Source organism: Panthera onca, chromosome B4 (genome assembly GCF_046562875.1).
Source record: "Panthera onca isolate mPanOnc1 chromosome B4, mPanOnc1 haplotype 2, whole genome shotgun sequence".
NCBI classification, from domain to species: Eukaryota; Metazoa; Chordata; class Mammalia; order Carnivora; family Felidae; genus Panthera; species Panthera onca.
Window position 1 is genome coordinate 83,380,324 of NC_138345.1, and position 11,968 is coordinate 83,392,291.

The 11,968-nt window shown below is 51.8% G+C and overlaps 1 protein-coding gene across 3 annotated transcripts; it reads right to left on the minus strand.

The window, feature by feature from the left end:
• Positions 1-10: 10 nt before the first annotated feature.
• Positions 11-11,967, minus strand: ARHGAP9 (Rho GTPase activating protein 9). 3 transcript variants are annotated; one of them, XM_060657167.2, is made up of 19 exons: positions 10,905-10,922; positions 7,579-7,649; positions 6,947-7,280; positions 6,428-6,651; positions 5,264-5,488; positions 4,972-5,085; positions 4,673-4,777; positions 4,366-4,427; positions 4,124-4,214; positions 3,834-3,929; positions 3,593-3,691; positions 3,192-3,333; positions 2,980-3,087; positions 2,537-2,635; positions 2,279-2,356; positions 2,079-2,132; positions 1,689-1,823; positions 902-1,007; positions 11-301 (listed from the first exon to the last, which is right to left on the minus strand). In XM_060657167.2, the coding sequence occupies exons 3-19, from the start codon at positions 7,260-7,262 to the stop codon at positions 130-132; spliced, it is 2,226 nt and encodes a 741-aa protein (XP_060513150.1). In that variant the 5' UTR covers positions 7,263-7,280; positions 7,579-7,649; positions 10,905-10,922; the 3' UTR covers positions 11-129. The 3 variants fall into 3 exon arrangements, 2 of the variants coding, with proteins under 2 accessions (XP_060513150.1, XP_060513151.1); XR_009617201.3 differs by lacking the exon at positions 11-301 and adding an exon at positions 11,739-11,967 and having other exon boundaries at positions 1,689-1,857; positions 10,905-10,964; XM_060657168.3 differs by lacking the exons at positions 6,428-6,651; positions 6,947-7,280; positions 7,579-7,649; positions 10,905-10,922 and adding an exon at positions 5,593-5,687.
• Position 11,968: the final 1 nt, after the last annotated feature.

Below are 11,968 nucleotides of genomic sequence, written 5' to 3' on the forward strand. Positions count from 1 at the left end.
GACACCCATATGGGAGACACAGGGTTTAATGGGATGTCCTCAAAACAGAACACCCACTATCTCCACCCCCACCAAAGGGCACCCAACAGAGATCAGGAGAAACACCTTTTCTCTTCTTCCTTGCACCAGTCAGCGGAAAAGCCTGGTGAAATCAGTGAGCATGAGCTGGACTAGCTGCCCAGGGTAGAGAGCATGGGCTGCTGGGTCAGATGTCTCCTGCTCTGGGCGAAACAGGGTTGGACCAAACACGATTCCCAGGTTGTGCGGGGTCATGCGGTTCTTATCTGAGTGTGCTATCACCCTGTGGGCAAAGGTGAAGAGAAGGGGCTATAAGGCAGCAGCTTCATCACTTCAAATAAATCTAACCCTTCAACGGTGTGAGCAGGAAAGAGTTCGCCTTGGGACCTCTCTCTGTGGTGGCTGAAGGAAACCAAGCGGAGAGCCTCAAGGGCAAAGGAGACAGGACCAGCAGAGAAACCTTCAGGACACAACTTGAAGATACAACCTAGGATACATTCGCCTCTTCCCAGCTTCAGAGACTGCCTCTACAGTCCTCTTTGCTCACAGATTGGGAGACTCTAATTCAAATGGCTATCCTCTTTCAGAAGTCACCACCCAGGCCCAGGTCAGCCACATAAGCCATGACCACTGTCCCAACAGGAGACAAAGAGGCAGAGGGAAGGGAGAGGTTAAATCTCCCTCATTTCTCTCAAAGCATCCCTGGGCTTCTCTTGATCCCCACTCGATGCCCTGAACAGACGTTGCCTGTTTCCTCCATCTGCCCAGTAAACAGGTGAGGAAGGGAGGTGTTTCCTACCTTTACTGCATCTGAACAGGGTCCCTGCTGCTTGCCCCACTCCACCCTCCCTCAGCATGCACAAAGACATTCGGTTTTCCTGACCTGCATAAATGCTCCAGGAGGTACCTCAGGGTGTCACGGTTCGGCGTGGGCATTGAGCCTATTAATTCTCGTATTTGAGAGAGGCGCTGTTCTGATTCAGAGAGTGCTAGAGAGAAAGAATGAAGGGAAGGGCATAGGGGTGAGGCCAAGGAAGATCCTTAGGCAGGGGGGTAAACTCGCTACTCTTTCCCATGCCCATGGAAGACACGATTAATCTACCACTGCTTTCTTTTTTACTGAGCCCAACTGCAACTTTAATTATTTTCAAGATTTTATTTTTAAGAAATCTCTACACCTAACATGAGGCTCGAGCTCACAACCCGAGATCAAGAGTCGCAAGCTCTACTGACGACTGAGCTAGCCAGACAGCCCCCTCAACTGCAGCTTTAGCATTCTTTTTAACTTAGCCCTCTAACCATTCACAAAAAAACCACTGGAGTTGGCACGGGAATTGAAAGCTATCGGGGCACCTGGGTGGCTCAGTCGGTTAAGCGTCTGACTTCAATTCAGGTTATGATCTCACAGCTCACGAGTTCAAGCCCCACTTCGGGCTCTGTGCTGGCAGCTCAGAGCCTGGAGCCTGCTTCAGTTTCTGTGTCTTCCTCTCTTTCTGCCCCTCCCCCGCTCATACTCTCTCAAAAATAAATAAAACATTAAAAAAATTTTTTAAGTTATTTTCCATCTTTGTACTCAGGATGAAATAGAAGAGTGTAAGGGAATCTCTATTTTTTACCTTTCATGCCCCACCCTTGTACCAAGGGTATTACCCAAAGCTCTCATCCCTTACCAAGGGCAGCACGAAAATGTGGCAGCAGCTGTGGGGGCACCAGAGGCTGGGGTAGCTCCCTGAGAAAAAGCTTCAGTGCTCCAGTGACCACGTGAATATCATCCCATTCGGCACTGTCCAAATCTAACCGGCCCTCTGGGAGGAGAAGGATGTGCAGAAGGGCTCAGGGCTTATGAAGGTCCAGAGAGAGCCAAAGACAGAGAGGTCAGGAGTTTGGGAGAAGATCCAGGTAAGGAAGACCACAGGAATACTTAGGAGGTCCATAGAGGGTCAAGGCAGCAGAGGTGGGCTTGGGGACAACCCTCCCAGGAGCAAGACATGGGGAGATCCACAGGGAGCAGGGAGGATGTGGGATGTTTCAAGGGTCTAAGGAGCCTCCCACGTAAGTACCTTGTCCTGGCTGTTCTGGGAACACATACCTCCCATCGGAGGTGACCGCCCGCTCTGCAACATGGATGAGAAGAGATCAAGAGCTAAGTCATGCAGTTCTAGCCAGATCTCCCTGCTCTGTCAGCTCCCTCATTCAGAACCGCCTGTGGTTCTGAGGCATGAAATTCTTAGTACCACCACTCGCCCGTAAGTCTTCTCACCTCTGTCCACCAGGAAGCGTAGTTTCTGGACCACCGCCAAGTTCCCACTCACTCGGTAAATGCCATCTACATCTAGACCTAGGAGATGAGGCAGGGAGCAGATAAGGATTCCCGCTCTAAGTTGTATGTGGTGAGGACTGGTGAGAGACCCAAGGGAGGAGAGAAATAATGCAGGAGGGAGACTAAGGTGGGGGAGGTGGGGAATTCCAGGCCTTGGCCTGTTGGAAGGGGTGGATTGTGCGGTCTCTGGAAAGTGACCTCTCTTATCCACAGCAGCAATGCAGAGCCGCACAAAGCTGGGCACGGTGTCCCCTTCCCGCTGGCACAGTGATTCCAACTGGCAGCCGAACACCTGGTCTGGAGAAGCAAAGAGGCGAGATGGGAAGCAGTGGCAGCATTGCCCATGGAAGCTCTTCTCAGCACAGGTTTTCACCCTAAAGTTGGGCTGGCCCTCCTGGCTGCCTTTTCTAGGCCTGTACTCTAGGAGGTACACCCCTTCCCCCCCCCCCCCCCCAAATAACAAGTGTAGGGGACAGTAGTGGTCTCTGAAGACCACTGACCTAGTTCTGGGAAGCTCTGCTCACTGAAATTTTCTCATCCGCAAAGTGGGCGGATGCCCAGATCAGGACTATAAAAGTGCCTGCAAATATATTACAGCAAGTACGAAGGAAAAGGGTGATGGCCGGCTCAGCCCACCTCACCTCGGAGCAGACCACGCTCCTGCAAGCTTTGCAAGGATGGTCTCTTTGCGATAAGCCGCTTTAGTTTGTTCCGCACGCGGTTCTGCTCGTTTCCTTCAGGACACCGACCTGCAGGAGGCAGGTGGAATCAGGGCGTGAGAGCCGACGCCCGGACGGAGCCCGGAGACGCGCTCCCGGGCCCCGCCCACCCTAGGACCTCCCGGGCCGCTCACGAGAGCTCCCGCGGCCGCCGATCCGCAGCAGTGGCCTGGACACCGGCTCCGACTCCTCTTCGTCTTCCTCTCCGCCGCTCAGCTCCTCCAACTCTGCGGGTCCCGAACCTGACAGACGCAGCTCCAGGGGGTTCTCTCGATCCTACACACCGAACGGCGGGGGGGGGGGGGGGGGGGGGGCGGGGGGGAGCGAGTCGGAGGTTGGGAGAGAGAAGAGTGAAATCTGCAACCTCAGCTCGACGCAGGGAGACCTTAACCGGCTGCCGGGGTTCCGCGTTCCCCCCACCCCACTCCAGAGCACTACACCGAGACCACCTAGCCTCCTACCAGCCTAGAATCCTACTGTTTCTTCCCCACTCCCTGTGCCCGGGCTCCGTCCCGCCACCTCCCATCCAGCTCACCAGGCGTTCGATGACCGCCCGCAGCGCGCGGTGCCAGGCTCGCAACTCGGTCTCGTGGTCTGACTGCAGCAGGAACTCGTGGCCGGGGACCGTGCGGATCTGAGCCGCCAGCGGAGAAAGGGCTTCATTCAGAGGGAAGGGGCATAAAAGGCAGGGAGGCCGAGCAGGACACCCGCGCGGGAAACTGGGAGCGCATTTTCGGGTCGCGTGGAGCTTTGGGGACGTGCGGAGGGGCACTCACGTGCAGGACGTTGCGGCGGCTGGACAGGTGGCGGCCGTGGGCCAGGGCTGCCCCGCGCAGGTCCACGCTGCTTTCGGGTCGGCTACCCGCTGGTCCCTGGCAATTGGGAGAAACTGAGGCCAACGGCGCTGTTCCCCTCATTGCCTCCCTCCCACCCCGGGGACTGCGAGGACGTGGGAGGCTGTGCTCTTTCCTTTACTTCCCCCTCCCCACCTCCTCCCCACAGTTCGCGGGAGTAGAAGTGCCCAAACGCCTCCTGCACGCCCCCTCCTCCCCTCCCTCACACTCACCCAGATTGAGGAGGGCGCGGCGGGCGGCGGCTCCCGGTAGAACACCAAGCTGTTACCTGCTAACACCACCCAAGATGAGCTCCAGTTCTTCCTACGGGGGGGGGGGGGGGCGGGGGGGGGCGGCAGTGGTAGTAGTGCAAAAGTCATTTAGAATCACGTGGGAAGGGCGCTCTCCCCGCACTCCGCTCCACAATACAGAATCTAGACGCCCAAGCCCCAGCTGTATTCCCGGTTCTCGTCACCTGAGCTTGCGCCCCCCCTGGGCGATCTTGGTCACGTTGAGCAGACCCGACTTTTCCACCTCCTGAGAAGTGGAGCGAGGGGTATCAGTAAGGCACCCAGCGCCCCTCCCCCCCCCACCCCAGCGGCCACAGCGTTCCCAAGGAGGTGTCCCAGGAGTGAGGTCCTTTACAGTTGGGGGATGGGGGAGACTGGGTAAGAGAGGATACCCAGCGAACACGCAGAAAGAGGAAGATGTATCTAGAGGAGCAGGAATTGGGGGGTAGGGCAGTGAGGATCTTGGCCTGCACAAGGAAATGGGACACTTACATGGGGGTCGTCCAAGACCTGCGGCAGAGGTCGAGTGGGCTGCAAGGCTGCTGGCTGGTCTGAGGGGTGGAGCTGGGAGGTGTGCTGGCAGTGGGAGAGTGAACCCTGGGGGAGGGGATTGGAGGAACAAGTGGAGGAAACTTGAACTTCGGAGTTCCTGGCTATAGGGGGAAGAAGCGTGCGGATGTGGGTGAGAGGCTGGGGGTGTGATGGGTAAAGAAGAAGAGTGTCTTGCATAAAAGAGAGTAGTAAAAAGATGACTTTTCCTGCATGCGATCAGGAAGGGGGGGGGGTCTCACCTGGGGGCCAAGCAGTTCTGGGTTCCCTGTTTCAGATTCTGAGCCCTTTGTCTGAGGTTGCAGGACACCGTTGCCCCTATTCCGGGTCTGCGTCCCTTCCATGGAGCCAAGGTTCTGGGGTTGGGGGATGGGGGGAGTAAAGCTACGACCAGATGCCACTTCAACCCGGTCTCAACACCCTTCTTACAATTTTCTGATGGGGCCCAAGAGAGAAAACACACTACTTTGGGGTTCAGTGGGGAAAAGAAGGAGATTGAGGGGACAAAGGAACAAGCTGGAGGGAAAGTCTCACCATCTCTCGCACGCGAGTGTGGCGCGGGGGCTTCCAGGACTTGGAGCCAGTCAGCGAATTTATGTAGAAGCAGCGCCCAGAGTTAGGGTCCAAGTGCTGCTCCCAGGCGTCCAGTCTCTGCAGCGGGGGGCACGCAGGGCTTGGGGGAGGAGACTTGGGACAGCGGCGAAGGTCCACTAGGTTGCAGTACACAGGGTGCTCTGACATGAGGGGCTGGGGTCTTGCCTGTCAGCAAAGGGGGAAGAAAAAGGTAGTTATTCTGCCTGTGCTCGTCCCCAATCTTCTCTCCACCTAACCACCTCCTCCTCTCTCCCCCACTGTTTTCTTACCCCCAGCTCCTGGCTGGGGTGACCCAGGTACTGGGGAAGAAACCCCAGTCCCCAGCTGGTTGTTTTTTTTTTTTTTTTTTGACTCCCTCCCTCAGTCTTTGCTTTTCTCCTCACTTCCTGTTGCCAACTTCCCTCCTCCCCTACCCCGCCCCTACCCCAGGGCCTCAGGAAAGGGGAACCTGCTTTTTCTTGGGGGGGGGGGGAGGAGGGTTGAGGGGAGCGCCCCACCCTCACATCCTCCGGATTGATAGGGGAGAGAGGGAGAGGTGTCAGAGACCCCTGCTAGGGGAGTATGAGAGAGGGGGCCATTTTTCATCCACTAGCAAGTAAGGAGGAGGGGAGGAGCTGAGGCTTCGGGAAGAGCAAGGGAGTTACAGCTCTAAATGGGACTTGGTGACCTGAGCTGGCAAGATGGGACACAGGAAAAATGCTGCCCTGGGCCAGGAATCTGGAGGAAGAGAGAACAACATAGCTAGTTGGCTTTCTTACTGTCCCTCTGTCACATGCCAGGTTCCTTGTATCCTCAGGATCTTTGCTACTTGCTATCCCTCAGCTAGAACTCCTTCTCATTTCCTAGTTTGGTTCATGGCAGTCTCTTCCTCCTCATTCAGATTCAACTACATGTCATTTCCTCAGAGACGCCTTCCCAGATCCCCTCCATCACTCCCTACCATGCTTCTTGGTGGCACTTATCAATACCAACCGTTTGTGTGTTTGTCACCTCCATGGAAATCCCTTGAGGGCAAAGATTCTGTCTGCCTTGTTTGCCATTGTGCCTAGAACAAGGCCCAGCAGTAAATAACTGCTGACTGCACTCAGAAGAGCTGTGACTCACCGGGTTAGCATTGGCCTCTGTCAGCAAGTTTTCCTGAGAGAGGGATCTTCCACTTGCTCCTTCCTGAAAGGGCTTCAGAAGGGTAGGCCTCAAATTGGTAACACTGACACTTCTACACATTTTGGGGGGCAGAGGAGGAGGCTGCTTAGAGGTGGCCTGGGCTCTGCCTGGGGGTTCCTGAGACAGGTGCAGCTCCTCCAGGGAGCCAGGAAACAACTTTGGCCCTAGAAACAGAGAAATGGGAAGAGTGGGGGGGGCAGGTGATCAGAGAGGTGATATTGGCTGCATCAGTCATCCCAGGGGTTCACGGGGAAGACAAGAGCGGGGGGAGGCTGTGGAAAAGTACATGAGACCTAGAAAGCTTGAGACTAGTAGGAGGGGCAATGGGGGACACCGTGATGGGAATGAAAAGTAGGCTGACCAGAGGTAAATAAGAGAAGGGGGTCAGCTTTGAGGGAGGGAGATCCTTCCAATAATTCCTAGAAGCTGGCGAGGTAGGAAAGTGAAGGGAGTACTTACCAGGAATCCAGAGGGATTGGCTGGAGGTGATGGTGGTTGGTCTCTGGGAAGAGATAGATTCCTCTGCCATGTAGGCAGCTGGGACAAAGATGGGTCGGGAAGTAGAGGGTGCTCCCAGGCGCCTTGCCAACCACCAGTCTGAGTTGGTCTTTCGAAGCAGTAGGAACCTGTCCCCCTCAGCCAGGGACACTTGCCGGCCATCAGCCCCAGTGTAAGTGAAGGCATAGAGGGCGCAGAGCTGGGATCCCTGAGAAGGGTTTCGGGATCCCAGCCCGAGGCTCCCCCAGGTACTTGGCCACCACCGGCCTGACAGCATTGTGGTCAGTACTGTCACCTGTAGGAAAAAGAGCTGTTGGAGATCCAGAAAAGGACACAACTGGCTGCTTCCAAGCAGAGGGACATGGTTCCAAGAACAGCGTTGGGGGAAAGGTAAAGTCAGGGAGCTCAGAATGAGAGCAGAGAGCCTGGGTGGGTGTCAGTGACAGGTTTGGGGGGCTGAGAACTCCTGGGTGATGTGACTGGTGAGGAACTATATAAGTAAGGTGAGAGAGGATGTGGTCAGCAGAGCTATGAAGCCAGCAAGGCAGGAAATCAGAGGAGAGGGGCTAGCTTTGTGATTTTCCTCCAAGTACCTTCTGAGGCCCATCAGCAAATCCACAGGCAGCAGGAGCTGGTCCTGGGTGGTGGTGGCAGGACTTTTGAGCTGGACCCAAGAAGATGAGAAAGAATCAGGTCTGAGACAGAACACAGGCAAAGAGACAGGAATGAACGACAAAGATAAAAAAAGTTTGTGACCTTTATGAAATTTACACAGGCACCAATGTTTCCGTTACCAATAGCCTCAGACCTAAAGCGGCGTGCTTCCTGTGCAGACTCTGAGAGACAGAGAGACAGAGAAACAGAGCCAGAGCAATAACAATAAGACGAAAGTAGAGAGGAAGAGAAAGTGGCTGGGAGAAACACAGAGGGGTTCCAAGTTAGAGGAAAAGGTGCAAATACCACCATCCTCTCAATCCAGGATGTGTTTTGGGAGCTGAGAGGCCTGAAACAACCCTCTGTAGGAAAGCCCTTTGGGCGGAGTCCTTCTTCAGTGTGGGTTCATTCACTCATGCTGTGACTAAGGATTGGCTGAGCACCTCCTGTGTGAAAGGAACAGTGTCAGGAACTGGAGATAAGAGAGAGGAAGACAGACACAGCCCTGGCCCTCTTGGAGCTTACAGACAGATCTTAACTAATAACAATAAATTTACTACAGTTGAATCAAGGCCTGTGGACAAGGTCACAGGGTGCTATGACAGCATTTGTGGGGAGGGAGGAAGGGGGCACTGCTGTCCGCTTTTCCTCGGTGGAAGGTGGGAATGGACTTCTGTCAATTGCCAGAGCTTTAAAACACATGCTGAGGCTTTCTCCTTACCTAACCATTCTTATTTTCCCCTTCTTTCAGTTTCCCCACTGCACAATGTGAGGCTGTTTGGCTTTGGAAAGGTAGGTAGGGAGTACACCTCCCCCTTGGTGACATCAGAGAGCCAACTCTCCTCCCCTGACACGAGATCTGAGGGCTGGTTCCCAGGACTGGGATTGGGCCTCAGTGATATCTTCCTCCTTAGTTCGCTCCACTTTCAAAATGTGGAGAACCCTACCCCTCAACTATTCCTTCCCACCTCCAAAATAGTGATCAACTTCATCCCATTTATTCATCATTCATTCATCCGGTGTTTTCTAAGTGTTCCAGTCTCATCCTCTTCTATCTTTTCTGCCATCTTTCCTGCACTTTATCCTCTCCCTCTTTATTGACTCTTTCCCCTTAGCTTTTAAACATATTCAAGTCTCAGCCATCTTTAGATGGCCTCCTTTAGATGGAGGTTTAGATGAATCTCCCTTTACTGTACTCTTCAGTTACCACCCTCTTTACAAACTTTTTTTTTAATTATTTCATTTTTTTTTATTTTTGAGAGAAAGAGAGAGAGAGAAAGTTCGAGTGGAGGAGGGGCAGAGAGAGAGGGAGAGAGAATTCCAAGTAGGTTCCACATTGTCAGTGTGGAGCCTGATAAGGGCTTGAACCCACGAACTGTGAGATCATGACCTGAGCCAAAGTCGGATGCTTAACCGACTGAGCCATCCAGGTGCCTTGACAGTCAAACTTTTTGGAAGAATTACCTACATATGGGGTCACCATTTCTCTCCTCTCACTCCCTCACCTCTGCAAGGTTCTTCCTCACTAGGGTCACCCCTGACTTTACAGGGACCCTGCAGTCCTTATGTTGCTTGACATCTCAGCAGCAGCCAACACAATCGACTATTCTACAAACACTTCTGGTGTCCTTACCTTCTTAGCAGTTCCTTCTCTGTTGCATAAGGAAGGACTTTGGTTGTTCCTTAAACCCCAGAGTTCTGCCTAAGATCTTATGCCCTTTGCACTCTCTACACACTCTATGTGGTCTTATTCTCTCCCCAGCTTCAATGACCTCCATGTGCCAGTGAGCACCCTATCTCCAGTCCGGATCTTTCTGTGGAACTCCAGTTTAATCCATGGTCCACCGAAAAACTCCATTTGGATATTTCACAATGCTCAAAGTAGTACAAACATAGTATGTTCTTTTTTTTTTTAATTTTTTAATGTTTATTTATTTTTGAGACAGAGAGAGACAGAGCATGAATGGGGGAGGGCAGAGAGAGAGGGAGACACAGAATCGGAAGCAGGCTCCAGGCTCTGAGCCATCAGCCCAGAGCCCGACGCGGGGCTCGAACTCACGGACCGCGAGATCGTGACCTGAGCTAAAGTCGGACGCTTAACTGACTGAGCCACCCAGGCGCCCCCAAACATAGTATGTTCTAAATTGAATTTGTCAGCTCCCCTCCCCACCCCCACCCCGGCCCCGGCCAAACCTGTTTCTCCTCCAGCACCACTATTCAGTTAAATTTAAGTTCAATAAATATTGGATGCTTACTGCCACCCATGCTAGGCAGGAACTGTGTGCTAGGCATTGTCATTTAAGATGACCAATATGGCTCCTGCCTTCTCATAACAAAATACAGTGTGATAATCACTATGATAAGAAAAATACTATCAGCTGTGGCAGCACATACAGGGTGTACCCAATTGATCCATGCCAGAAACCTGGCAGCCAACCTTCATTTCTCTCTTTTCTCACTACTCATATTTAGCTGATTACTAAATCTTTTCAATCTACCTACTTCCTTTAATCTCTACAACTATCATCCTCTTTCGCCTGGATAATAGAACCTCCTAACGGTCTCTTTGCATATAGTCCTGCCCACCTCCAGTCCATTCCTGGCCCAGCAGCCAGAGTGACCTTTCTAAAGCACAAAAATGCCCTGCTACTCCCCTGACTTAACCTTTCGAAGGCTTCTCATTGTCCTCAGAGTAAGGTCCAGATGTTACAGTACGGTTTACAGAGACTTTCTCCCTTGAGCCCAACCTTTTCATGCTCCCTACCACAAACTCTAAACTCTCGCCATACACTAATTCCTCACATTCCTGAAGTGCACTGAGGTCTCTGGTCCTGTGCATATATTTTTTTTCCCCTCTGCCTGAAACACTTCCTCTCCAATCCCACCAATCTTTACTGGCTAACTTTTACTTACCATTCTGATCTCAGCTGAAAGTTCACTTGCACAAGAAGCCCTCTCTCAACCACTTAGAATTGGGTAGAGGCCCTAACTAGGAGCTCCCACAGCAAGTTTTACATGCCCCCTTATGATTTTCATGAAACTTTAATGTGTTTTTAAGTTTACTTATTTATTTATGTAAGTAATCGCTGCACTCAGTGTGGGGCTTGAACCCATGACCCTGAGATCAACAGTTGCCTGCTCTTCCAACTGAGTCAGCCAGGCGCCCTGACTTTCATGAAACTTTAAAGATACTTTTCTGACTTCCGAGGAAGTCTGTGAGCTCTTCTAAGGCAGAAGCCTGTATCTGTTTTATTGATAATTGTACCTTCAATGCCTTGTATAGTGCCTGGCATAAAGGAACTTCTCTGTGCCTCGGTTTTCCCATCTGTAAAACAAGAATGAGAGCTTGTTTTTTTGTATTTTGTTTGTATTTTGTTAAGTAACCACTTTCTTATAGCTCACATTTTATGGGAAAGAAATTTGGACAGGGCTCAGTTGGGCAGCTATTCTATCCCATGTGGCATTGGCTAGGGTCATTTAGTGATATTCAGCAGGCAGGTGGATTGGTCTGGAGAGCTTCTCTTGCATAGCTGACACCTTGATGGGGATGACGGGAAAGCTGGAGCTGTCAGCCAGAGTGTCAACATGAAACTTCTTCAGCATGGCAAGGTGGTAAGACTTCTTATGTGGCTGCTCTGAGCTACCAGAGCGTTCCAAGAAGCCTGAGGAGAAGCTGCAGGGCCTAGCTTCAAAATGTCCAGAACCTCCGTAGGATTTTTAAGAATTTATGTATAAATTCTTATGTATATGTGTATATATATATATATGTATATATATATGCACATAAAGTTGTTAGAACAGTGCCTAACTCATAAGTGCCATTAGGTATTAATTATTCTTTTTTTAAGTTTATTTAAGTAATCTCTACACCCAAGGTGGAGCTGGACCTCATGACCTCGAGATCAACAGTCACATGCTCTTCGATTGAGCCAGCCAGGCACCCCAGGTAGTAATAATTCTTAAAGGGATGGAGAAACGAGTAAGTATCCCTTTCTCAATTACTGATATGCACTTCCTCCTAAAGTATATACTTATTGCCAAACTCTTAGCCTTCTTTCTTCCCTTCAATCTGACCTTTTCCCTACATATGCTCCCTCACCTTCAGTGAAACTGTCTACCTGTAAATTAGCTGCAGACCGGTAGTAAATCATTGTTTAATAGTCACGTTCTCTTTTGTTAATAGGATATCTACATTCATTTCCATTGGGTCACTAAAGTAAGTTCATCCTCTCATCTGGATAACTCCGTTTCTTGCGAACCCAAATCGAGAGTCGGCCTTTGCTGGTGGCCGCTGTCACGACGCCACTTCAGCAAGACTAGAAGCGGCCT